The following is a 27,650-nucleotide window of genomic DNA, read 5'->3' on the forward strand; positions in this document are numbered from 1 at the left end:
TTTACTCCCAATACATGTACAAGAAGATTAAGCATGATTCCATCTAAACCTATCACTCACGGCTCACTTCAACTTCAACAACAACAATCCAATACCGACATGCAAAAAAAATTATATACATTCAATTCATCATCTATACATGTTCATAATGTATCCAAACTCATTATAAATGTAAAAGAAATAACCAATTCTTACCTTGAATACTTGGCTCCAATTTGTGTCTTAAATTCTTATACTTATTCTTGCTTCTCCACCTCCCTCTCCTTGTCTTCTCCTTAGAATTTTATTAAATCACAAAACTGATTTTTTTTTTCTCCACTCTAGCCGTGACCTCCTTCTCTTTCAACTCTTCTTTTTCTTGGTTTGTTTAGTTCTTGAAAGCTGATTTTTCAACAAGTGGAGTTGGAAAGTGTCATTTGCACTATGCCTTATTTTATATATTATTCCCCATATTGCTACACGTATTCCCTCTTTTGAGGACTCACTTTTGCACCTTGTTTCTTTAATTTTCAGATTTGATTCCCCCCCCCCCCTTTTTTTTTTTTTTTATTCGGGTGGGGCCCACATGGCCCCTTAGGCTTAATTAATTAATGAAGTGATTAAATTTTAATCCCACTTAATAATCTAATCATAGTTAATTTACCCCTAATCTCCAATAATATCTTTATACCAATAAAATTTATAAACAATTTATGTTTTAATTAAAATTAAAAAAAAAATTAAAGATTTCTATTTCGTGTCCGAAAATAATTCCGCCTTTAACTTGATTCGACTTGCTTGCGAATAATTTGACGTATAAATATACGGGGTATAACATTCTCCCCCCCTTTAGAACATTCGTCCTCGAATGTTACATTAGTCTTATAGGGTCTCACAACATTCCGGGTTAGTTTCCTTTTGAGTAGCATATATCGATTTCTTACCAATCAATGTAACGAATTTAGAAATTCAAATCACCTGTAAACACACCTGGTGGCGCCTCCTGGTCCTGTCGGCTGGCCAACGCATATATGCGGTTCGAAGGACTGCTAGAACCTGAAGCACCGCCACGGCCTCGACCGCGACCCGCCTGTACCGGCATACCTCGTCCCGCAGGGCGCATGGCTGAGGGAGTAGAAGATGAACCCGCGGCTGATCCCGTCGGCTGAACTGTACTACCAGAACCACTTGCCATTGGACAATCACGCATCATATGGCCCTGACGGCCGCAAGAAAAACAGGCTCCCGTAGCTCGGTAGCACTCTCCTGGATGAGATCTCCCACAATACGAACACCGAGGCATAGGTGGCCTCGCCTGGCTGGAACCTCGGCTCACCTGTGAACCTGGAACCCTGGAGCTCTGGCCTGCTCCTAAGTATCTGGCACTATCAAATCCCTCTCCGGTAGACTGCGGGGGCGCACTCTGCCCTGGCTGAGAAGACTGTCTAACATACTGTTGAGGCTGCCCGCCTTGAGGCTCCCCAGAATACCCAGCGGACCTGGCCCTCTTGGGCGGCCTCCTGTCTCGATCTCTACCAGCATAATCGGCTCTATGTCGGTCCTCCATACCCAGAGCATAAGCCTGTAGTCGGGCAATATCCATGTCTGTCTGCAATGCCACCGCCATACAGCCATCAATCAAGTAGCGGTCTAACCCCATCACGTATCTGTGCATCCGATCGGCCATATCTGCTACTATGGCAGGTGCGTACCGGGCCAGAGAATCAAACTCCATATTATACTCACGAACACTCCGACCCCTCTGCTGCAGATGTAAAAATCGGTCAACCCGCGCCCGCCGTAACTCTGGGGGCAAAAAGTGGCGGGTAAAAGCAGCCACGAACTCGTCCCAAGTAGCTGGGGAAGCACCCTCACCCCTAGATAGCTCCCAGGACTCATACCAGTGAGCAGCGACATCCCGTAGTCTATGCGAAGCCAACTCAACAGACTCAGTCTCTGAAGCCCTGACCAAATCTAGTGAGCGCCGCATCCCCCGAATAAAGTCATGGGGGTCCTCATCGGGCTTAGACCCGTAAAACTCTGGAGGGCCACATAATAGAAACTCTCGAACCCTCAGGCTGTCACGCCTATCGTCATCATCATCATCTCTCCGCCCGCGTCTGCGAGCCTGTCCCGCTACCAGAGTGGTCAATAACTGCACAGCCTCTCTCAGTGTCCTGTCCTCCGCCCCTGGCTGAGGAGCTGGAGGCGCGGGAGCTGAAGCCCCTGGAGCTAATGGAGAAGCTGCTCCAGACTCCTCTGACGATGAAGACGTAGCAGAGTCGGCTGGCCGGGACGTAATATCACGCATCATCTGAGCAAGGGTCCGAGTACCCTTCTGAGCCCGGCTGGTCTCTCCTACTACGCCCTTTTTCTTCTGGGCGGCCGTCGCCTTTTTCGGAGGCATCACTGAAAGAAAAACAACAACAGATCAAAACAGAATCATCCTAATACCACAGTTCTATCGCACGATCTAAGATCAGAAGAAAAGACAACATCCTAAATGTCCTGTAGCCTCCTGTTTATAGATGTGGTGCACAACACACCGATAAACAAGACTCTACTAGACACGATCTGTGGACACTCCGAGGACAAACCGCTCTGATACCACTTCTGTCACGACCCAACCCCGTAGGCCGTGACTAGTGCCCGATCTGGGCACCCGAACCCATCTATCAAATATTATCTCAAATTCTATCAACCCATCCTAGTATATGGCGGAAGCCGACAAGGCTTTATTTCAAATTTAGGTAATTTCCAGAAAAATTTCGGCAGAGTTTCCTTTATTTTACGGACTATCCAATATACCCTGCACCCAGAAAATACCAACAAAAGCCACACAGGGCTAACCAAGCAATATATAAACATATGCGGACCGGCCGCCTCGGCGTATGGGATCGCCCAAACGACATGTACATACATCCATACAGAAAGACCCTAACCCACAAACATGTCCACAGACCTCTAAACAGACCGACAGAATCATATGACGGGACAGGGCCCCCGCCGTACCCATGAACGAATATATACAAATGCACTAATAAAAATATATATACCAAAAGTATAAGCTCCGGAAAGAGAGGAGCACTCCGAATAGCAGAAAGGGTGTCCTAAACAGGTGGATCACCAGGCTGTGCGTCTGTACCTGCGGGCATGAAACGCAGCCCCCGGAGAAGGGGGTCAGTACGAAATATGTACTGAGTATGCAAAACAGAAGGTACAGAAATAAATCTGAATAATAATCGAATCAGATATATAGAAAATAATACATATCAAAATGTTTATTTCCAAAGTATAAATTATGCATAGGGCACTGGAAAATGTGGTCGCCCGCCTGTCGATGGCGCCACAACACAGCATAACACCAGAAAGTTTCAAATCTCCGAATCCCCGTCACACATCACAACACAGCATAACGCCAAACACAGCATAACGCCAAACATAAGTGGAACCCGGCCCTCGAGCGAGGAGCACGGTGAACCATAAACACAGCATAACACCGGAATGTATCAAAAAGCGCACGACAACAGAACCGGCCCGGGAACCGGCGAACGATATCATAGTAGGCACGAGCGGAGTAGTGAGGAATCATATGCATAAAATCATTATTATAAATCCGAAGGATAAGTAAAATAGTCATATTCGAAATCGGAGTAATAATTATCACTTTTTGATTCAAAGTTGTCGAATTTACATAAAGGGCGTCGTGGGACCCACGGACGAGTATAGACCCGAACTGAGCCCGCCTATTAAAAACATACCCATTATACATCAAGCAAACTCCTATAAAAATTATTGGAGCGATCCGAGCCTCTATGCGAAAAATATGGCATTCAGAGATTACAAAATTTCTTAAAGTGAACATTTTCTATGCGAATTTCGGAAAGCGATTACTTCAAATACATCATGGTTCATATTTCATAAAAACATACATAAGAGTGTCAAAGAATATATATATGGATCATAACATGCTCGGATCTCGAATTTGGAATTCCCTTAAAGCTCTAATCTAGCCTATGTGAAACTAAGGCATGCCAAAAGAAGGAAGGTTGCTTTACATACCTCTTACGCACTTCCAAAATAGCCAATCTAAAGTAAATTTCCAATCTACGCCTCGGGCTCCCCAAGGTCTACAAATACGCCAACGAATACCAAACATTAGTTAAGGACACTTGAGCCATTCTTTCCAACTAATCATTAAATTCTACAGAAAATTCGGCAGCACTTCCCCTATAAATAGGCCATCCCGAGAATTTATCTCGCTCAAAATCAACAACAACCACAATAACCAACCTAGCAACATCAATAATCAATTCGAAAGGCAAAACAACATTAATAGCTCTCTTTTACATCTTTCAACAACTTTCCAAATATTCGTTTCAACGGCTTACTTTCAAGCCACAATATCGTTCGTACATTCGATTATTAACCCAAATCCATACTAACAACATTAGAGGACTTCTAAACCATTCACATAATTTTTTTCCAACAATCCAAAAATTTTCCCAAAGCTGGCCGAAACCAATCCCCTAAACTGTGAGCAGCCCTCTCGTTGCTTTCCTTATTTTTAAGTCATGTTTTGTATCACAATCCACAATATAACGATATGATTTTCATAAAATATACAATTTACGTCAAACGCACAACTAGCCTCAAAACAGCCCCCTACACGGCTTCAACACAACTACGACAACTTCATGATTTTTTTTTATCCATTTATCCACACCACAACACATTCAATTTACTCCCAATACATGTACAAGAAGATTAAGCATGATTCCATCTAAACCTATCACTCACGGCTCACTTCAACTTCAACAACAACAATCCAATACCGACATGCAAAAAAAATTATATACATTCAATTCATCATCTATACATGTTCATAATGTATCCAAACTCATTATAAATGTAAAAGAAATAACCAATTCTTACCTTGAATACTTGGCTCCAATTTGTGTCTTAAATTCTTATACTTATTCTTGCTTCTCCACCTCCCTCTCCTTGTCTTCTCCTTAGAATTTTATTAAATCACAAAACTGATTTTTTTTTTCTCCACTCTAGCCGTGACCTCCTTCTCTTTCAACTCTTCTTTTTCTTGGTTTGTTTAGTTCTTGAAAGCTGATTTTTCAACAAGTGGAGTTGGAAAGTGTCATTTGCACTATGCCTTATTTTATATATTATTCCCCATATTGCTACACGTATTCCCTCTTTTGAGGACTCACTTTTGCACCTTGTTTCTTTAATTTTCAGATTTGATTCCCCCCTTTTTTTTTCTTTTTTTTTTATTCGGGTGGGGCCCACATGGCCCCTTAGGCTTAATTAATTAATGAAGTGATTAAATTTTAATCCCACTTAATAATCTAATCATAGTTAATTTACCCCTAATCTCCAATAATATCTTTATACCAATAAAATTTATAAACAATTTATGTTTTAATTAAAATTAAAAAAAAAAATTAAAGATTTCTATTTCGTGTCCGAAAATAATTCCGCCTTTAACTTGATTCGACTTGCTTGCGAATAATTTGACGTATAAATATACGGGGTATAACACCTTTTATATTCCCTTCACTTTTCATCCCATCATTTCCCATTCACCAATATCAAAAAACCCAACAAAAAGAAAATAAAGGATAACCAACATGGCTCAAGATACCTATATTTGGATAAAAATTGGTGTGATTTAAGGTGTCATAAACTTATACGTTAAATAATTGGGGGTTAGAGTTATGGATATTATTAATGGAGTAATTAAGAGTAGAATTAACCCAAAAAAAAAAATTAAGAGTAGAATTAAGAGGTATGAGTTGTGGAGATGATTTTTATATAAAAAATAATTGAAAGAAATGAGAGAAAAAGTCAAAAAAAAGAGAAAAAAGATAAATATTTTTCTTGGCTATAGAGAGCTGCCACATCACCTTGTTTATACCTAGCTTTATATTATATATAGATATAGATTAATGGGCTGATTTTGTGAGTACACATACCAACATTTAAGAGATTTCATCATTAATGTAGTAAATATTTATTGAGGAGAGAGAACATGATGGTTAAGAGGGTAAATAGTCAAGATGTCACCCTTATAAATGTTTTCTTAATGGGTGTGTAAATGAAAAATGCGACAAATATTTTGATACGTATGAAGTATAAATTATTCTTTAGAAGCAGTGTTATCGGGGAAATTTAATGTTTTCACAGTTGACTCTTCTTTTCGAAAAGTCTTAGGCAGTTTTTCTTAATTCCCACTCAAATTGCAACTAAAAGTTAGGAGTATATATTTAAAATAATACTCTCTTCATTTCATAATAAGTGACTCTTTTAGCTCATGCACACACTTTAAGAAATTGCTTACTCCTAGAAAATTATGAGTATTTTTACTAACTCACCCCTAATTAATGCTCAGAAAAAGAAAAGTTATTTAATGATTTTTTATTATAAATAAGGATAAGTTTGGAAGAATAGGATTAATTTCTTCTTGAATTCTTAAAGCGTCACTTATTTTGAAACAAAATAAAAAACCTAAAAGGTTACTTAATATGGAACTGAAGGAGTACTAAGAATTACTATGAATTATCTACTTTATATTCCCCTCTCTATATTTATATAGCTGCTCAAAGTAATAGCATATATAGTCCTTCCCAGTTTCCTCGTATAAGATCGAGTACAAATCCTTAACTTTAATTTGTTTGCAATTCATTCTAACAACACAAAGTTGTAATGGATTGGGAGGCAGAGTCTTACCCAGAGTACCAAGATTTGATTTATATTCTCTTCTTTGCTCTCTTCTTTCCCATCCTTCGATTGATACTCGACAGATTAGTGTTCGAGGTAAATATATCTATCGTACAAAAATCATCTGGCATGAAAACAAAAATTCTTTTTTTAAAAATAAAAATAAAAATAATAATTAATGTAACCGTGCCCTGATGCAAGGCATTGGCTAAGCGCATGATTTGTGGAAAGGACGCGAAGGTGATCAAAGGCATAAAGAGGAAGAAGATCAACAAGTTCAAGGAGTCGGCATGGAAATTTACATATTTCCTATCTGCAGAAATATTTGCACTTTGTATTACTTATAACGAGCCTTGGTTCACAAATACTCGACATTATTGGGCAGGACCTAGAGATCAGGTTTGGCCTGATCTCAAAATCAAGTAAGCCAGCTAGGTTCTTGTACATGCACATTATACACAACTAGTTCATAAGTAGATGGTGATAGTCCAGGTTGGAAATATCGAGGTGTGTTTTAATACATGCCTAACTCAAGGGGCGCTTTAATACATAGACGGTGATAGTTCTGATAGGAAAAAGGAACTGCTGATAGTTGGATTGTGAAACTCGCGAAAAAGTGATCACATGTATGTTTTTTACAATTAACTCTATACATATTATCCTCACGGGATCATATGTATATGGCAGATTAAAGCTGAAAGGATGGCACATGTATGCTGGAGGGTTCTACTTATACTCCATATTTGCATTGCTCTACTGGGAAACAAGACGCTCTGACTTTGCTGCCCACATGATTCATCACATAACATCACTATCACTCTTTCTCTTGTCTTATATTTTCAGGTAACTACGCTAATTAAATGGATTGATTCTTATCCATGCTATTTAATTATAATTAGAAGAAAGATGTTAATTAGAATAGGGATGCAAGTGATGAGTTGGTTTAATTTTGAAAATGGAATTGCAGGATAGCACGTGGTGGATCAGTGGTGGGAATAATTCATGACGGAAGTGATGTACTAATGGAATTTGCAAAGATGTCAACATACAGTGGATTTCATACTATTGCTGATATTTCCTTCGGTTTTTTCGCATTGTCTTGGCTATTACTTCGTCTAATCTACTTTCCTTTCTGGGTTATCCGGAGCACATGGTGAGTGAGTTTACCATCAACACCGTTAATTACTTGTTATCAGGTCTGATTTTCCCATCAAACTAATTTTAATTTACCATGATCTAGTGAATTAATGAAGTGGAAATATGCATCAATTAATTAGAATTAAGTGATAGAAGTGTATGTGTAAACACATATCATGCATTTTGTTCTTTTGGTGTAACAATCGGTGTGACAAAAATTTTTACTCTTAATAAACTCTCATTGTTCCACTTTATTTGATACTATTTTGAAACCAAATGACTTTTGTTTGACCAGAAAGTGAAATAGAGGTAGTACTATATTAATTACTCCACATTCATATACGTAGTACTCCTGCTGTTTCAATTTATGTGGCATTTTTCGCTTCTCGAAAGTTAATTTGACTAGTCTTTGAAGTTGAATTAAATTAGATCAACTCAATATTTGAGAATTAAGATTTAGATATTCAAAAACTAAACGATAAGTACTATAAATTGCAATCTCTCATGTCAATATGATGAAAAAATATATTTTAAAATATTCATCAAAATTCACGTAGTTTGAATCTCGAGAAGTAAAAAGTGTCACATAAATTTGAATAGAAGGAAATTAGGAAAGAAAATGATATTAGTCCAAAAGTTAGGTGATAATTAAGCAGCTTAATTATCTCTGTGGCTTAATATATATCAGCATTTTTTCCTTTTGTTTTAAATAAATAAATCAAAGATTAAATCTTTATTTCTTGTGCAGCTACGAAGTTCTTTTCATAGTGGATAAGGAGAAACACCACAATATAAATGGAATCATACTTTACATTGTGGTAAATTCAATGCTGATATGCTTGCTGGTTTTACATATCTTTTGGTGGACACTCATTTGCCGGATGATTATAAACAAACTAAAAAAAGGCCACGTTGATGACGTCCGATCTGGTAATTAAAGAACCGCACCTGCTTCATTATTACTTTTTCTTCTGTATATGTGATGTACTTTAATTGAGTATGAAGTTTAAGAAAAACATTAAATTTGTGATTTAAATAAACTATAAATATTTGTGTGGTTATAAATCATTTCGATCATTAAAGTTAAATGATAAGGTCAAGTTAAATTATTTTTCTAAAACAGACTAAGCAAAAAGGTACACTACATAAATTAGTACAAGAGGGATTATCCTTTATATACTTCCAGCATGCATCACAAATCACAACTTGTGATCTTAAGTGCAATTTTTATTTCAATGATTTGCAGATTCTGAATCCGATGAGGATGAACACAAACAGAGCTGATCGGTCAGTAGCTAAGATCCAAACTAATTTTTAGCATTTCTAGCTTGTAGAGGCAGCGCACTAACTGATGTTGATGAACACTTAAAACACTGGCTGTTTGCATTGCTATTTCTTATCGTTTCATAATTTATATTTTTAACTATGTCGTATTCGTATAGCATTATATTACTCCTCTACTGTATTGTTGAAACAATGTTTCCATATGTTGTGGGGTATTGTTTATTGCATTTGTTGTTGTTCAATAAGAGGAGGAGTGTCATTATTGTTCTTGTTTGGTTTGACTCTAACATTGTACATTGCAATAACTTCTGAGTTTACTAAAATGTCCTTAATTATTGTAAATACAAATTTATTAACAATTCAGAATAAAAAAGGGATGATTGTAGATGAGATAGTAAAGTGGCTAGATCATACGTTATTTCTCTTTTCCATTTTACGCTTACTATTGATAATTTATGTATGTTACATACATATAGGGGAATTATGGCCCTATTCTGTACTTCGGGTCCAATCATGTGTATTTGCCTGCTAGAAAACAAGTTTCATGGTTCGACTTGTGTCCACATTACGAGCTCTTTGGATGACTATCAATTTAGTTCGAGCGTTTTAACTTTTTCACCCCTAAACAGCTAAATTCCTGCATATTCTTTCAGCAACTCAGCCAAAATTAGTTGAGTTACGTAATTTTCAGAGACAATTATGCAGAATTTTTTTTTCCGGGATATAAATTTATGAATGTCGAACAACGAATTATGCAGCCAAATTCACTTGAACAAAGCAATTGAAAGCAATACCTACGTCATTAAGCTGGAAAACGCTTTGGAACAATGTTTTGTGTTGGAAAATTTGGAGAGCAATACAACTAAGAAACAATCACTCAAATGATTTCGGGCAATTCGCAGGAATGCCCTTATTTTGGGGTGGTCTTCAATTTTTGGCCCTCAAATTGGTGGTCTTCAATTTTTGTCTTTCGCCTAATACCATGAGGTTTGGGGTTCGAACCCGGCTCAATAAAAAAAAATCGCAAGGCAGAGTTTTATAGCAAAGTTAGGCCTATTCGGGCCAAAGTTAGGCCTTAGGCAGAATTTTGAATGCAAAACTCTACCTGCAGGCAGAATTTTAAACTTTGCCTACAGGGAGAGTTTTCCATTCAATATTCTGTCTGCATGTAGAGTTTTGCATTCAAAATTCTGCCTGAGGTAGAGTTTTGCAAAACTCTACCTCGCGAATCCAAACCTCTGCCTTGCGAAATTCCTATTTTTATTTTACTGAGCTGGGGTTCGAACCCAGAACCTTGAGGTATTAGGCGAAGGGCAAAAATTAATGACCAGTGCTTTTGAAGGGCAATCCGCACAAAAAAATGAATGGTTTCTGCACTGTCCACAAGCAACGTATCTATATGAGTAGCCGCTTAAATATATAGACAGACATATGAAACAAATTTGGGTCGCCTATACTTTCTATATGAAACATATATTCGGAAGCGAATTGTTTTATAATAAATAAATACAATATTTACAGCGTGATTCAGACAAAATTTTCATAAAATGAAAAACATGAGCCGCAATAAAATGTAGTATAGATTGGTTCTGATAAGGATGTCAAGAAAGAACATTGAAAGCATGAGCAGAGCGAGCAACCTTGATAAATACATCCTCCAAAGTTGTATCAGCCAGACCCCAAGCATAAACAATGAATCTACCCTTTGCTTTCTCAACAGCTTGAAATACATCTGCAATTCTAACTTCTTGCTTTGGCAACTCAAACTTCTGTGTTCCTGATATATGGTATATCTTGTTGGCATTTGGGCATAGGCGTCGCACCATGTGTTCCACTTCCTCCTCGTTATCTGATGATGTTGTCATCGTAAACACATAAGACCCTCCATATCTTGCCTTCAACTGTTGGAAATACATGGTTAGAACATTTTGACACTTAAAAAGAAGCAGATGGTACGACACTTATGACCACAAAATATACAGGATTTCTTAAAAACTTGAGATTACCTCTTTAGGATTTCCTATGCACTGAAAGGTGCCATCAACGAATATTCCCAGTCGATCACAAAGATGCTCCGCTTCTTCCATGGAATGGGCTGAAATTGTTATCCTCATGAGTAGAGCCATATTAATGATCTCATTAACCAATGGAAAGAAAAGAACAAGGAGAGCATTCTGGTGTGCAAAGTCCAACATATGGTGGACTGGGGGTGAAATTCACATATGAATTAACGTGGAATGACAACAAACTGTTGTACAATGCATATATCCCATTATCATTTATCAGTACTTTAAAGATTACTTTATAATGTTGTTTAAAGAACATGCGAATTTGGAGAAACCCTTCATACAGCTCGTTAGTACTGCCCTGAGTGCACATACTTTATTCATGTCAAAGGGGAAACAAAGAAACAAGAGAAGGTTAAATTACTAGTGAGAATAATTGCTCTGTCTTGCTTTGCACGCTTGACGACATTCCACAAGCTATTTCGTGAAGATGGATCCAGACCTGTGCTGGGCTCATCCATGTAGACAACCTGAAGTTTCATCAACAACAAAAGAACATCAATAAACATCTCTGATTGTCTTCCCACGAGGATGGATGGTAGGACTACCATACCTTGGGATCTCCAATCAGTGAAATAGCAACACTTAGCCTCCTCTTCATTCCACCACTGTATTTCCCAGCTCGCTTGTCAGCAATGCCTCCATGAAACAAGTTAACACTCTTAAGAGATTCTTCAACTGCCTGCAGGCAGAAAATTATAAGTAACCAAACATATATTTATGCTTCAGATGAGGAGTCAAGTCTATCAAGATTTCATCTTTCAAGTTGCTTTGACAATTCATTGCCCGTGAAGAATCAACCAAATGCTTGTGCTATTAATTGAAAAATATCAGTAAGGATATACTGGAGTTGAGGAATACAATTGATTTAATCAGTTATGCTAATTGGCTGTAGGCTGTAGCTTAGGCTGAATGAAGATTTCTGGTGTAACAGATTTTGGATGATAAGTTCAATTTTACAAGCACTCATAAGTCATAAGCCAGGGTAGAAGTGTGAGCCATTAACCTACTTGTGTCAAGTCTGCTCCTTTAAGATTTTTAAGCCTTCCATAGAAAAGTAGGTGTTCCCTTCCTGTTAATGTTTCCCAAAGCAAGCTGAAATGAATTCCCAAATGACAAAGACAATTAGTAGTAGGACAAAGATATTTGCATAAAGGGGGAGGCATCAAATGTCAACTTGACTTTAGAGGAAATCAGTTCTTACTCATGCTGCGGACACACACCCATGTTGGTGTATATCATATCCATGTCTGTTCGTATATCCATACCATGAGCATATGCAGTACCGGAGCTTGGTTTAATGAGCCCAATCATCTGTTAATAGAAAATTATCACTCAAGGGTGTAGAGTTATCGTTTTTAGCAATCTAAATACGAAAAAAAAAAAAGAATCAGTATGCAGCACATCTGACTACAAAATAAAGGCCACTCGGAATATCTTTTTTGAAGTTGTGAAAGCACTAAAATCACATCCTTGAGTGACTAAAACTTAGGATTTTCAAAGATATATCTAGCACAAAACAGACAACCAGGACTGACCATGTTAATAAAAGTAGTTTTGCCAGCACCATTGGGACCAAGCATACCAAAACATTCCCCTTGAGGCAAAGCAAGTGACAATCCTCTCACTGCAATTTTTTCAGGGTTTCCATCTTTCCCAGGATAAACCTTTTTCAAATTGTCACATATGATGGCGTGATTTGTACTTGACTCAAGCAACTGTTCAACTCTCTCCCTCTGTTGAAAGGAGGTTCAGTATGGTTACTTTTGTAGATAGGACAAATATACTGGGAAAATGTTTTTCACAAGAAACGTTAAATTTACCTCCTGAGCAACATCAAGTTTCTCCATTTGTACGAAAACTTTAGACCCCTGCCTTCCTGAACCGAGTTTCCTGATGGAATGTGAAGGCTTCTTTCTGGAATTCCACAAGAAAACTAGGGGATCTTTCCCTGATGATGCAATCTGATCAATGTAATAAGCAAGAACGAGAAGCATCAGCCACTGCACCAACATAATTATTAGGACCTCCTTCATCCCATTTTTGTCATCACTCAAATCTTTCCATCTCATACCATCTGTTCCCAGATAATTACCCTTGAAAGCATATTGGGAAAACTCATAAAATCCACGGAAAAGAGAAAAGCCAGGATATAGCTCCATAACTATAATCCAGCCTCCTACAATGTCATGACAGAGTTTACCAGAAGATTAGTATACAAAAGTGAAGCAAAATCCCAAAAAAAAAAAAAAAAAAAAAAACTTGAACTACTCAAACAAAATATCAGGAGAAATAAAGGCAAACAAAACAGACTAGTATCTCACTTCTAACATTATTTTGGCACAGAAGGGAAGGAAAGGAGAAGAAAATGATTTTCTTCACCTAATGAAAAATATAGCTTCTATGCTCCATGATAAAGAGAGGGAAAGTTAGAAGGTTAACAGTAATTTGTTCCCAATTTCATTCAAAGCCTGGAGATTCTAAAAGGCATTAACATGGAAGGGTCGCTAACCCCTGAATTGTTCCATTCTGTCATTTGCTTCTCCCTCTCTCCTACCACATATCTATAATCCTGCCTCCAAGGGTATGGTATAACTACAATCTGAAGACGGCATATTAGAAAATCGAACATTGCAGCAGTAAATTCAATAGAAAATTGAAAAAAGACCACGGTTGTATAAATTTAATTTGGAAGTACCACAGTAGAGTCCTACCAAACCTGATTTAGTACCTCCTCACCCACTACTTAGATTATTATGCGTGAAGCCACTTATATGAATTCGGTCAAGAAAAAGCACGATTTAATTAGTCAGGATACAGTGGTAGAGAATGATGATGGGCTGAAGCCCTCTAAAGCCCTCTAACCATTTAATTTTCCTTCTTTTGACTTTTGCATATATCATACATATTAATCCGTTCTTCTGTCGTGACCCTTTCCTGTTCTTTCACTCTACCTTCTCGGGCATCCCTTGACCAGTCTTTTGGCCCCTCCTGTCCACCCTGCTACAGAAAAACTACTGGACAAGTGGTAATAAGGTAAGGACAAGAACAGTAGGCTTGACAGTAGCATTAGGATGACGGGTTCTCGTAGTTGAAGTCTAATGGTTTGGGGGGCATCGATTGCCTGAATTCTATGGCTTCCCTTTCCCTTCAACCAGCCACTCTTTTAGTTCCCAAATTATATATAATCCAGAATCTGTTCAGGTGGGTTTCCGCTACGAATGGAATAGTGTTCGTGTCCAAAGGTGAACAAAGCCCTAGCTTCCCTTAAACAAAATTTAGCATTTTCTAAGAGCTCTAATAATCAGATAAAAGAGACAACCATGCCATTAATATTCACTTTAGCAATTAAATGATGCAATCCTCAAAAGGCCCAAATGAACTGCAGGTCAGTACAAATGTACTGATTTAATTAAACAGAGCTGTCACAATTTGGAGATGACTAGGTGGTGCAACTATGAAAATCATAATTTATAGTTCTAGCTAGATGATCAAAGAGTTAGCGAGACAGCCTTAATATTCCGGAACTTACTGGAAAATGATTCATCCTGGAGAAAGAACTGGAAAAGGAATTCTGACAAGAGTCCATTCGCAAACACCATTATATAGCCGATGACTGTTACAATGCCAAGTAAGAAGAATCATTCATATCATGTTAGATGCTGAAAGTTAATACAACAAAATTGGTTCATCCTTCTCATAAACATTCTCTTTCATATGCGCAATCCTTGCAACATTAAACTACTTTTATTGCAGATGTCAAACCTGTGGCTGCCTTGACATTAGAGAAAAACACAGCAACTAGAAAAGCAAGGGACGCTTGCAAGTTTACGTAGATGAAGTAAAACACAAACTGGATGATGTAATCATTAAGCAAAAAGAACTTCAAGCCTGCAAAAGGGGAAAAGGGGGAAACAAAGGAAATTTCTATCAGACAACTCCAGTTAACAAATAGGGCTCAACTGAATCGTTATAGCATTACCTACTAATGAGCCGAAAATCACAAAACATAACATGTATATAGAAGATATGAGCAGAAAATAAGCATAAGAAATCATCCAATAGGGACCATCCCCAAGTCCATGCATTTTCATCATGATTCTCAGGTTTTGCTGCTTTTCATAAACTAGAGCTATCAAAACAACCTGCACACAATTAATCATGCAATAAGCATGACGAGCATAAAATATTAAAAAGAATGATATGATAATAAAAAGATAATCTGTATAAAGGCTAATAAGTGCATTCAATTATGCTGTTAAAAATTATTAAGATAAACTTAACCAGGCATGATAGTGTTTCTAAAGAAAATAACCAGTGAGGAGTTTCAGTGATACTGAACATTAAAAGCTGCAGTACATTCTGACAAACCTCATGATTGACAAAGTGCTAAGCTAAAGAAGCCTGACACTATGAGAAGAAGTTAAAGCCCCAACATGTTCACCATGCTGAATTCCTATTTCTTGGAGTAGTTAAAATAACAGTTTAAGGCCTCAAAAACCTTTCCCTCCGTTTCATTTTCTGTGTCTTGCTTTGAATGAGCACGGAAATTAAGAATGCGAGGAAGACTTTTGATTTTTGTGATCTTAAACTAAAGGTGTGCGTAATATACCAAAAATATCCTTTGAATCTTGTGGTCTTAAACATGCCATGTCATTCCTACACGAGAGCGTAATTAAGGGTAAAATGCGAATGTTGGAAATTAAACTTACTAATTATAGAAAAAGGCATTCTTTTGAGATAAACTAAAATTGAAAGTAAGACACATAAGTTGAAACGGAGGGCGCAAAATTTCTTAGCTCTGCTATCGAATAAATCAGATATTTGTTTGGTTACATGAACCAAGAAATAAGCCATGTTCAGCCAAACAAAAAAAAAAAAAAAAAAAAAAAAAGAGAAGACTTAAAACTCATACAGTGTGACGGAATAAGGAGTTAACTTTCACTCATCATGAGTCCAACGCATAAAAGGAGATAAATACTAAACGGATGAATGCCAAGAAAGTTGTCTAGGAACTGGATTGCTGACAAGTTGGCATCGGTGGATAGCAATAACAGAAACCAGATTTGCCTGACATGATTGAGAAGGTCAATTGAAAAAGTCCCATCACGATAGAACAGAAACAGAACATACTTACTTACAGGAAAAAGTTGTGAAACCACCCATGTAAAGAATAGTGGTCCCAGGAGAGAACCAAAGTCCAGAGTGAGTTCTGTTTCTGGTTTGGGCATTTCTTTGACAAACTCAAACAGCATTCTTGCAGAAGGTCCGAGCAGAAACTGGATGTAGGCATTTGATGCCTGCACATAGCATTCAGCAAAATTCAACACTTGAGTTACTTAAATAGGTTCATTACAACTATAACTAGTCTTTCACAAATAATCCACACATATTGTAGATGTAGATATTCATTCCATTCAGTCAAGAAGAAGTGCAACATGAAGAAAATCATATGACCTTTAAATTGCTAGCGGGATAAGGAACCGACAACTTGATATTTCTTAGTAATGGTCAATTTGCTACAATGTGGTTCTTGCCAATTAACTAGACAATTTGACAAGATAACGAGCTCGCAGTAACATATGTCAATGCAAATGAAGTTATTTCATCCAGTTCCACCAAGAAACACAAATCAGGGTTATCACTTCAGGCGCCTTCAGGGTTCAACAACAGCTGCTGCTTGTCATAATCAAGTATAACTCTTCTCTAAACTTACTAATTAGACAATATAGAGTATGGTCCAATTAGCAAATCAAAAGTAAGATGCTCAACTGGATTATGGTCCCATCCAGCTAGTACCAATAACTAGACAAGGCAGTCATGGAATATAAAATTAAGAGAGTCTCTTTCTGACTTTAAAAGCATACATCAAATGTTGTTTATTTATCTGTGTGTGCCTGTGTAGATATGAAATGCATTTAATTATTTATACAGACTCATGTGTTAAGACATATATAATTTGAGAGATTATGGGCATCATAAAGCAGAGAAAGGCAACAACAATGTGAAACTAATTTTTGAGAATCTCATAATACTATTAAGGATTCCCTTTACTTTGCTGTGGTTAAGATAATATAAAACATACAGGGTCAAGGGTAATTTGCCTACAGAAGAGCATGGGAGTAGGAATTGGAAGGTTTACCAAATTCACTGAACGAGGAACCCTTGTCAATTCCATAGGTAGATTGCTTTTGCCATTCTTATAAGAAGAGTTATACCAAATACTCACATTGAAACCAATTCCATTTGAGTTAAGGAAATCATATGCTGCAAAAAAGGAGACCAATATATAGTTAACGTGATACTGAAATAGCATGGTTATACTAAAGGACATTCATGCAGAGAGCACCAAAAAACCTGTTATTATCTCGTTTATCTTTCCCTCTGGATTCCCATTCCTGTAACCTTTATACAGCTCATCATTGATCTCATAAGAACTATTACGCCACAAGTGTAAAGCTTTTACACAACTTATCTCTGCAGCAGAAATTAACAAAGCTATAAATGGCATAAACCCAATATGGAAAAGCATAAGCTTGTTTACATGGAAGGGTCTAACTTTCTTTGACAATACTTGAATACTTATATATATAGAAGCTTAAATCCTAGACAGAATGACAGCATGTGCTTGTCTTCCCATTGTTTACAGATGTGTCAACGTAAAAACCTAGGAATCCAATCAGGTAGTTTGAGAAGTATGTCCGGTGATACTACAACGTTAAAGCTAAAAACATCTTCCGTAATAGGAACTAATCCTACTTGGGTCACACCATAATCATGAAATGTAGACTCAACTTCTACAGAAACTCTATGTCACTTATGCACCGAAAGAGATCTACTTTTTCAGCCTAAGCCTTGTGCCTTTTTTCCTGAATTACGCATGCAATATCTAAACATCAAAAAGGTTAAGGTTAGTCAGAAAGCAGTGATGAACATAAATCGACTACCTTGTTGAAGAGCTACAGAACCAAATTCTAATGGAAAAGAAAATGTGAAGTTAGGAGAACACTGCGACCGAACGTTGTAGACTGTCGTGTTAGAGAAGAAAGCTGCCTCAAGAAAATTCATATACTTAGGCTGTGACTCGGAACCCTGAAAATTTGAAAGGTGATTCATCATCAAACAAAGAGTAAATTTTGAACTACTGTATATCTCAAGGAAAAAAGCAAAATAGAATAAGCTGAATGCAGAGAGGCTCACCAAGATATTATAGACTAAGCTATCGAAAATGTCAGAGGAACTTAGAGTTGATACACTGCTGAACAAATTTCTACCCATACCTATCAAGTTCCATAGTAATTGGACATACATTAGAAACAGTATCAGAGAAAATACTAGGTTCACTTCTACTAAACTAGGATCACAGAAAAACAATTCATACTTTCTCCAAAAGTCTGATTAGTTCCAGTCAGAAGTATAGTAGCTGGACAAGAACACGATCTTTTGCAAGAATCATCGGGCAAGTCCCCGTATGAAATAAAATCAGTTTGTACAGCACGATACGTTGATTCTGGTATCTGTAAAAAGGGTGGCCATTCCAGTGGTCTAGGAATTGAACAGCTGATGGCTTGGCTTAAATCTGAGTATTCGATACCGCATACTTTTTCACATTTTCCATCACCATTTTTGTCAACACATTTGCAGCCGCATTTGTTCCATGGTTTATCCAACTCTTTATTGACCCAATTTTGAATGAGAACTAGCAATACACAAAGTATTATAGGGACCGAGATGAGGCGAATATTTGACTTGGCATCTCGTTTCTGCAACAGAATAAGAAAGAATCACGAAAATAAATAACATGGAAAAATTACAGCCCAGTGCCTTTGGGTGATCTAGTTTACAAAATTTGACCAAATGTATAGGTTAGGTATACTTATACGTATAATATACATACCTATACATACATATATACATGATACATACATATATATATATATATATATATATATATATATATATATATATATATATATAAAATCAGTGTGTAGGTTTTATATATTTCAGCCATATTGGTAAATAAGTTTGGCCGAACTGTACATATTGGTAAGTTTCCCGATAAACATACTATTTCAGACTAGAATCATGAAATGATACAGAAACAATATGTAAATATCACATACATTTTTACAATATCATGGACAGAAGTGAAACCAACAAAATAACATCAATGTACCAACAAAATAAAATTTAAAAAAAAAAAAAAAAAAAATCAAACAACAGGCCAAAGAGGTAACTAAAGCTTCAAGTTGCATTGCAAAATAACTCAAATTAACCATATTTTGAGAGAGCGTTAAAAATACAGAAACAAACCTGAAAAGTAAAATTCTTTCTGAGCAATGCATTGGCTTGAGTCCAGAAGCTCGCTGGACCACGCACTAAATTCGCCATGGTCGTATTCAAATCTTTTTTGAATGCAAGTGTTTTGTTTTCTTGTTTTTAAACTTGTTTGAAGTTAATGAAAGGAAGTTCGTTGAGATATTTCCATTTTGACAACTCAGAAACGAACACAAGTTCACTCAGTGAACTGAATCTCCCTTTTATGTGCAGTTGAGTGTCGTCTTCATTTTCTATTCAACTTAGTGTCTTTTTCATTTCTGGGTTAAGAGCCTGTTTGGATTGACATCTTTTAGGTGCTTTTAAGCGCTTTTATAGTGTTTGGGTAAGATAAAAAAGTATTTTTAGGCACTTACTTTTAAGCTAAAACAACAAAAAAGAGCCAAAAGTGTTAAGTTAGAATTGTTAACTAATGGCTTTTGATTTATAAGTTAAAAGTCATAAGCCCATCGAAACAGGGAAAGGAGGCTGCCCTTCATGACTAAACTGCCCTTTACATCACGGTTCTAATCTCTCGTTCTTGTTCAAAATGATCTCATTATCTTGATATTTTCATCACCTAACTAGTAACGACTAATGAAAATGAGGAGGCTTATAAAGCGATGATTAATGAATATTGAGCGTAACTCAATTTCAAAAGTTAGCTCGAGGGGCGAGAATTATATAACAATATAAAAGGAGACCAATTTTTCTTCCCACAACCAATGTGGAACTTCAACATTCACTTGCATGTCAGGATTGTAGACAATATGATGTGAGGGGTCAACATCGGTTAAATTAAGAATTAGGATGAATATGCTTCTGATATTATGATAAGAAATAGACATTTAACATGATAACTGCAAAAACTAACTCAAGAAGTGAGAACTGGACAAGACCATAGAGAACCAATTTTCCCCACAAAATTGAGATTATCACGTTTGATCTTAGACAAATTAAATGTTGGAGGCGACTTAAATAGAATTATGATTTACGTTAAATTTTAAGATGCAACAAGCTAGATATGTCATTCACATTTTCCTACTCGTGATATGTTTGGGAAGTCAGCAAATTATGCGTAAGACTCGAATTAAGAGCACGTGAAGTATGAATTGCGTATGGGTAAAATAGTTAAATAACAGTAAAATAAGCAAAACTAGAAAAATCTATTATATTGTGAATGTTATGATCTTCCATAATTATCTCTTGCTCACGCAATTTTCATCCATAACACCTATTCACATGTTCATCTAATTTTCCACATTATACTACAAACTTGTGTATATGAATATCCACACTATAGAAAGGTTACTTCAGATTATTTGGAAAAAGAAACAGAACTTTAGATTTTATTGCAGTAGTGCATTTTGTTTCCAGTGTTCAAAATCGAAGTTTATGATATTTATAGAATGTAGTCGTTTGCTAAACTAAGTTAGTTGCATATTATTTCTTGTTTTAGAGAAACAAAAAACATTTATTTGCGTGAGAAAAATGCATGAAGGCGCGTATTTTCCAGGTGAATCTTTTTTTTTTTTTTTTTTTGCCCCTGGTTTTCTGTTACTCCAATTGACTCTCATGCTACTGAATCCTGATTGGTAAAATTTACCCGCAACGTATTTGTATAAAATTTATACTAATTTATCATAACTTAGTAATAATTCTTTATGTTAAATCAGGAACTTTACTAAATGTGTTCAAGATTAAATATAAACTTTTTTTTTCAAAAAAATTCATACTATTCTAATCAGTGGAGTGCTATTAAAAAATGTTTAAGAAAGAAATAAATAGCAGTTTAGACAAATACTAGCTTTATGATTAAAGTTAAGGACGCTGCCTCATTTGTTTTTATTAACATTAAGATGTGTGAGTATGATTACATATTTAAATATTAAGATTAATTAGATGTTTGAATCTAAATACACAACTGGATATTGTGATATTATATTAAGATCTAAATACGATACTTAAAACTATGACCATCTGAATGCATGAAATTTGTTATATTCAAAATTTTTAATAAATATAAGATTCAATTAAGATACTAAATTAATCTATTACAACATTAAGAAAATAATTCTAAAAAATTACATGGTGGTTGATGGTGGTGATGACTAGCGGTGGTGGTTGGGTGCTGATTGGGCATGATGTTGGTTGATGATGGTGGTTGTGGTTAATAGCTAGTGGTGATGGTGGCTGGCAGTAGTAGTTAACATTTGAGTTTTTATTGTGGTAGTTGATAGTGGTGATAATTGTAGTGGATGATAGTGATAACTAATAGTGGCGGTGAATGATGACGGCAGTTCGTCATGTATGGTAATTGTCGGTAACGATTGGTGGTCGCTGGTGATGACTGTAAATGGTGACAGTGTGGTGATTGATGGCAATGATGGTTAATTGGGGGGTGATGATAGTTGATGGTGGAAGATGCCAACAATAGTTGATGTTGGTGAGCGACGGTAGTGAAAGTGGATGTACTAGTAAACAGAATTTTGTAGAATTCTAGACACCCATCTTAATGATATTAAGACTTCATTATAATTCAGATCTATTAAAACTCATTATTGGTTGCGGTGTCAAAAAACAAGTGCACTTATTAATGGTTAAATTTGAATAATTAAGATTGAGACCTAAAACATAAACAGATTTAATGAGATTTGAATAATTAAAATTAAGATGTTCATTAAGTGTAATTAATTAAGACCTTAAGTTATTAAAATGTTTAAATTAAGGGGTGCGGTTGGACTAGAACAAGTAAAATTAAATAACGCGTACCTAAAATATACTATAGAATAGATCTGTCCAATGATTGGGATATTCAAGGGAATCAGAGGAATAAGTAAGTACAAATAGCCATCAAATGCGGATCTCAACAGTATTTGAAAGTGTTTAATTACTTCCTCCCTTGATGCTAAACTTGTCCGGAGAAATAATTAATTTTGTTTATTATAATTAGTCCTTGGCTTCTATGACCAGACAACTTATTCGTTTTAACTTTTTAAGGGGCAAAAGCCTTTGAATCAGCAAAAAGTCAAAATTAACTCATACATACGCAAATTCAGTAGAAGTGACAAAACACATTTGCCCCTATCTTTTGTTGTTTAATCTAAGGTCGAGTAATTCATCCTCGCCGTACGTAGTTTATTTTCTTAACTGAGAAGAAAACATGAAAGTTCATGGAACCTAATGTATGTGTAAATCACAACAAGAATCTATGTGGAAGAAATATGTTTGGGTTATATACATTTGACTTTTACTGGCAGAGGCAAACATATAATACGCGGAGTTTGATTTCTCATAAGGCCACTCAACTATAGTAATTGTAACACAAAAGTGACTTAACTTTATTTTGTAACTATAAAGTCACTCGACTTTCATCTTTGTAACACAAAAGTCATTCAACTCATGTTAGTCAACTTTTGCTAACATGACATTTTTAAAAAAAAGTTAAATCCTTATTTAATATAAATCCACCCATTTTTACCATTTAGTAATCCGCCCACTAAACCGACCCGCTATCCAAATTTTTATAACAAAACACTAAGGACTAAAATTTTACTAAAAATAGTAATTTTTTATTGGTAATGTGGTTGGATTCTCCTCCCTACTTATGCCTTAAAAATTTGCCTTAAGTTCATCTAGTTAGTATGACACTACTGCCAAGTTATTTGCAAGTAATAACAGTTCTTAAAGGAAATTTATACATTCTATTGACAAAATATTATGCAAATCAACTGAGCCTAGTTGTACCTTTGTTCTTCTTTTCATCTATGATGTATTCAGAATACGATTCTCTTGACCAAGCAGCTTGAATTTTACAAAAAATACCATAAGAAGTTGATATTAATTGCGGGGAAAGTAAATGCCACATCGATAATCAACATTTTAATTCACTTAGTTAATGCAGGAGCCAGGAAGTAGTAATTTTGTTCAAAATTACTATATTAATCATCTGCTCTACAAAATTAAAACTACTGATTATAGATCTTAATAATTTGAACCCCCTTGGTGAAAATCCTGTCCCTGCTACTGAATATAGATCTTAATAATTTATTTAAAAATGATTGCAACGTAAAGTCAAATGCACTTACTTAATAATTAAAATCAGATCTAAAAAACAATATACTGATATCTGATTAATTAAGAATTTCAATTAAATGTAAATAAATAAGACCTTACAGTTATAAAAATGTTAAATTTAAAGGGTACGGTTGGACCGGAGAGATCTAGTACAATAGTAGTAATAACTAAATAAAGCATACCTAAAAGATATATATATATATATATAATATAAAGCTAAGCATAGATAAGATGATGTGACACCTCTCTTAGGCTTTCATTAATATTTATCTTTTTTGTCAATTTTTTGACCTTTTTCTCTTATATTTTCCTTAAAATCTTTGCTGAAAATTAAGAAATTCTCTATCAATAAGTCCATAAATGTCCACATTCTGTTCAATTAAAAAGAAAAGGCATTATTAACCACCAAGAATTAATTCAAAACCGTTTTGTGAGCTTGTAACGTTTCTACCACTTCTTCCACGATTTAATTCATCATAATAACATCACTGATTACTCTTTACTTTTCCCGTTCCTTTACCCTGTAGTTGCTCCAGTATTTATTTGGAATTGATTCAACGAACAGATCAGAGAACGTGACAAATCTTTTTGAAAGAATTAGAAGAACTGGAGAGGAGCAACACAAAACATGCTTATATGTGAATTTCTATCTGCTCATCAATGGTATCTGGCTAGCAGTACATCTTAACCTGTAGGAAGGTTTAGTTTTGGATTCTCAAATTGTAGTGTTTCAGTAAGCTCTAACTTTTCATTTTTTGTGGCGTGATTAGTGATCCAATTATATCCAACAATAATCTAAGCATGAAGGCAACCAAGCCATATATACTCAGACCTCTCTATAACGACATCCGCGTATAACAACATCTCTCTATAACAGCTAAGATTTTTCGGAACCGATCTTTTATGTTATATTTTACTTCTCTATAACAGCATTTTACTTATAACGGCAACGGCCAACTTTATGACAGTACACTCTTTGTAAAATTACCTCCCATATAACAGCTATCTGCTTTTTTGGGTAATATAGTAGTTAATTATCTTTATAAAAAATAGAATATATATATGGTTACCAATAATAAGTGTATAGATTTTGATCAAATAGTTAATTTGATACTTTAATATGCTATATTTATGACAAAATATTGCATATGAATACATATTTGTAATCTAAGAATATCATTGTCTTCTATAACTTTATTTAATATACATATGAATATCATTGTTTTATTACAATAAATAAAAGAGCTTCATGGAAAAATATTTAATTTGATATTTTAATATACTATATTTCTATAGATTTAAAATGTCTGTCTTAGAGCTTAAAACTTTATATATTCAGTTATGATTCTATTGAAATTTTATTAACTTTCTTAAATGTTAAGTTAGTGAAGTATTCATATCTTTGAGATTTAAATTTTAAATAATTTGTTATTTTTTACAACATTAAAAATAAAAAGCATAGGTTTTATGCCTCTTTTTTGCCTATAACAGCCACATATTATTTTAATGGTAAATGCTGTTATAGGTGTATAACAGCAACTCTTCATAACAGTCAAAAAAATTTGGACCAGACGATGCTGTTATAGAGGGGTTTGACTGTACATCTTGGTGTGGCGAAGCTGGGAGCCACCTTTGTATATGCTCCTCTATTTATTTATTTAGCGATTTCTATCTTAACTTTGTATATCCATGTTTAAACTCTGTATTAATCAGATTTTTAATTGAAAAATAATTTTATAACTGAATTTACAATTATATTGTCGAATAGCGACTTTTATATTACTTGAAATTTGAGAAATATTATGAGGTCCCTAAGAGATAGAAAATACTATGGACTACTTTCGTCTTTCTATTTCTTTGTACTTTAGGTGTAACTTAGAGCCAAACAAGGTTTCAAGAACCAGACTCTGTTGATTTTATTTTATGCCATAACTTTTGTTTGTTGTCTTTGGACTTTGGGTTACTAAATTGAGGATACACTTGTATGTGATTAGTTATGTATTAGTATATTTATGTATAGAATAATATGATTCCGGTCTTAAGAAATTGATGCATGCGATATCTTTTTTAGGTTGTATATCGTGTAATTTTTTTTTATTTCCTTTTTTATTGCTACTTTTTGCATTTTATTAATTTCAAGAGCCCCAAAAGTTTTTAAATCTAAGTGCTTGACTTTCCATGTCCTACTATAATTGTAGTATTTATTAAATGTTAAAATATTAATTTTCAGGGCATTAAACTTTTTCATATCCTAATATCTAATGTGAATTTATGGTACCTAACAAAAGGAGTTAATTAGATCTTTTTCTAGGACCTCAGGTGTCATGAAGATGAATAAAAGTGGTTTTGTCATATAATATATATGAATTTGTTCAATCCCAATTAAACAATTTGCAAGCAACATGTGCATGCAAAAAAGAAAAATAGAAACATGAAGAGATGCATGTGTTCTTCGTAAAGTGAGGGCTACTCTAAGTGGAGAAAAACAATGACCTACATGTAAAGATCTTTTTATGAATTTATAATTTCAAATTTTCAATTTGATATCGTCAATTGATTTTGTTCCTTCTTTTATTTATCGATACAAAATCTTAGGTTTTCGGTAACTCTTGGTTTCAGAATGAGAATGCTTGAATTTTGTATGTTGAGAAAAATAAAAAATAAAAACTTGTATGTTTTGATTTTTAATGAAATTTTAAAGATATATTTCGATTTTACAAAATTCAAATTTTAGTTATTTTTAAAATTCAAGAATCAAAATTAGTTTTTTTCTCATATTTAATGAGATATTTGGTGACCGCGCAAAGCGCGTATAAGTCTACTAGTGATTGGGATATTCAAGGGAATCAAAGGAATAAGTAAGTACAAATAGCTAGGGCTGGGCATAAAACACCGAAAATCGAATTAGCGAACCGAACCGAGGGTTTCGGTATTCGGTATTCGGTATTTCGGTTTTCGATTCGGTTTTCGGTAATAAAATTAAAAAAGTTCGGTATTCGGTTTCGGTATTCGGTAATTGTAAGTTCGATAATTCGGTATTTCCCGAATACCGAAATAGACATATTCCAAAAGAAGCAAAAAATGCAGGTCACTTTCTCTCAGAACTTGCTACTCCATATGTACTTACTCACTTCTCAGGCTGTGACAACATTGAGTATTTGGGTGAAGGACACTCATGCTTCTATTATTCCCATACTGTTAGCTGATTTTATAAATTAACTTTTCATTTTAAAGACATTAAAGTATTTAATTTGCTTTTTTTATTTTCTTCCCAACATTAGATCTCATCTCTTCAGCATCATTTTTTCAACTTGTACTGTTACCAGAAATATATATTAAAAAATGGCTAAGATTTATATACCTTTGGAGCTTTGATTCTCCTTCAGTATCCTTCATAAGTGACGATTGAGATTCAATTGAACATGCATGGCATGGGTGAATGGCAGAAATTTGTAAGCTTCACGTCTAATGATGGATGGAGATATTAATTGAGAGGTGACTGTTGATCATAATAGGAATTAGGAGCATTTATGAACTCGACTTAATATGGTATTACCGAATACCGTACCGAACCGAAGTTTGATTTACCGATTACCGAACCGAAGTTCGAAAGTTCGGTATTTGATATCTACTTTCAATTACCGAATTACCGAACCCGAACTTTAAAAATACCGAACCGAATACCGAACGCCCACCCCTACAAATAGCCATCAAATGCGGATCTCAACAGTATTAGAAGGTATATAATAATTGCTTCTTTCCTTGCTGCTAAACTTGTTCGGTGATATGTATACTACTCCTCAGTCACAAATTATTTATCGTGATTATAAAAAATAGTTATCATAAATTATTTATCGCTTTAGAAGTTTGTGACACAATTAATTTTTTTTCCATTTTACTCCTGGTAAACTTTTGTCATTTGTAGATGACACATAAAAGGAATAAACATTTAACGGAGAGAGAATATAACTTAGATATAAATAAGGGTAGAGTAATCAAATACCCTTTCTAATTTATATTTCTTAAGGGGCGTGTAAAACAAAAAAATGATAAATA

At 35.1% G+C, this 27,650-nt stretch overlaps 2 protein-coding genes and 1 long non-coding RNA gene across 4 annotated transcripts; 1 reads left to right on the forward strand and 2 right to left on the reverse strand.

Annotated features, from left to right (window-relative positions):
* Positions 1 to 2,910: 2,910 nt before the first annotated feature.
* Positions 2,911 to 4,473, reverse strand: LOC132634214 (uncharacterized). Its single transcript, XR_009580080.1, has 2 exons — positions 4,042 to 4,473; positions 2,911 to 3,124 (listed from the first exon to the last, which is right to left on the reverse strand). It is a non-coding gene; the product is annotated as an uncharacterized LOC132634214 (long non-coding RNA).
* A 2,138-nt stretch (positions 4,474 to 6,611) lies between these two features.
* LOC132634215 (alternaria stem canker resistance protein 1-like) lies at positions 6,612 to 9,408 on the forward strand. Its single transcript, XM_060350501.1, has 6 exons — positions 6,612 to 6,810; positions 6,916 to 7,136; positions 7,402 to 7,557; positions 7,682 to 7,867; positions 8,600 to 8,781; positions 9,098 to 9,408. The coding sequence occupies exons 1-6, from the start codon at positions 6,700 to 6,702 to the stop codon at positions 9,133 to 9,135; spliced, it is 894 nt and encodes a 297-aa protein (XP_060206484.1). The 5' UTR covers positions 6,612 to 6,699; the 3' UTR covers positions 9,136 to 9,408.
* A 1,201-nt stretch (positions 9,409 to 10,609) lies between these two features.
* Positions 10,610 to 19,777, reverse strand: LOC132632663 (ABC transporter A family member 7-like). 2 transcript variants are annotated; one of them, XM_060348686.1, is made up of 18 exons: positions 19,515 to 19,777; positions 18,583 to 18,964; positions 18,402 to 18,481; positions 18,149 to 18,293; positions 17,559 to 17,678; positions 17,344 to 17,468; positions 16,343 to 16,501; positions 15,184 to 15,346; positions 14,967 to 15,092; positions 14,734 to 14,817; positions 13,025 to 13,380; positions 12,740 to 12,937; positions 12,406 to 12,515; positions 12,212 to 12,296; positions 11,755 to 11,883; positions 11,566 to 11,671; positions 11,142 to 11,230; positions 10,610 to 11,036 (listed from the first exon to the last, which is right to left on the reverse strand). In XM_060348686.1, exons 1-18 carry the CDS (start codon positions 19,590 to 19,592, stop codon positions 10,737 to 10,739), a joined length of 2,835 nt encoding a protein of 944 aa, XP_060204669.1. In that variant the 5' UTR covers positions 19,593 to 19,777; the 3' UTR covers positions 10,610 to 10,736. The 2 variants fall into 2 exon arrangements, with proteins under 2 accessions (XP_060204669.1, XP_060204670.1); XM_060348687.1 differs by having other exon boundaries at positions 14,967 to 15,128; positions 15,160 to 15,346.
* Positions 19,778 to 27,650: the final 7,873 nt, after the last annotated feature.

The sequence above is a fragment of the Lycium barbarum genome, chromosome 3 (assembly GCF_019175385.1).
Source record: "Lycium barbarum isolate Lr01 chromosome 3, ASM1917538v2, whole genome shotgun sequence".
Classification (NCBI taxonomy): Eukaryota; Viridiplantae; Streptophyta; class Magnoliopsida; order Solanales; family Solanaceae; genus Lycium; species Lycium barbarum.

Excerpts from the sequence above, each read along its gene's own strand:
- LOC132634215 (XM_060350501.1), top strand. The coding sequence starts at position 6,700 with ATGGATTGGGAGGCAGAGTCTTACCCAGAGTACCAAGATTTGATTTAT. Across the intron at positions 7,137-7,401 it reads TGGCCTGATCTCAAAATCAA|ATTAAAGCTGAAAGGATGGC; the intron begins GTAAGCCAGCTA and ends TGTATATGGCAG. Across the intron at positions 8,782-9,097 it reads CGTTGATGACGTCCGATCTG|ATTCTGAATCCGATGAGGAT; the intron begins GTAATTAAAGAA and ends AATGATTTGCAG.
- LOC132632663 (XM_060348687.1), bottom strand. The coding sequence starts at position 19,592 with ATGGCGAATTTAGTGCGTGGTCCAGCGAGCTTCTGGACTCAAGCCAAT. Across the intron at positions 14,818-14,966 it reads TAATGTCAAGGCAGCCACAG|TCATCGGCTATATAATGGTG; the intron begins GTTTGACATCTG and ends GCATTGTAACAG. Across the intron at positions 12,297-12,405 it reads GGTGTGTGTCCGCAGCATGA|CTTGCTTTGGGAAACATTAA; the intron begins GTAAGAACTGAT and ends AATTCATTTCAG.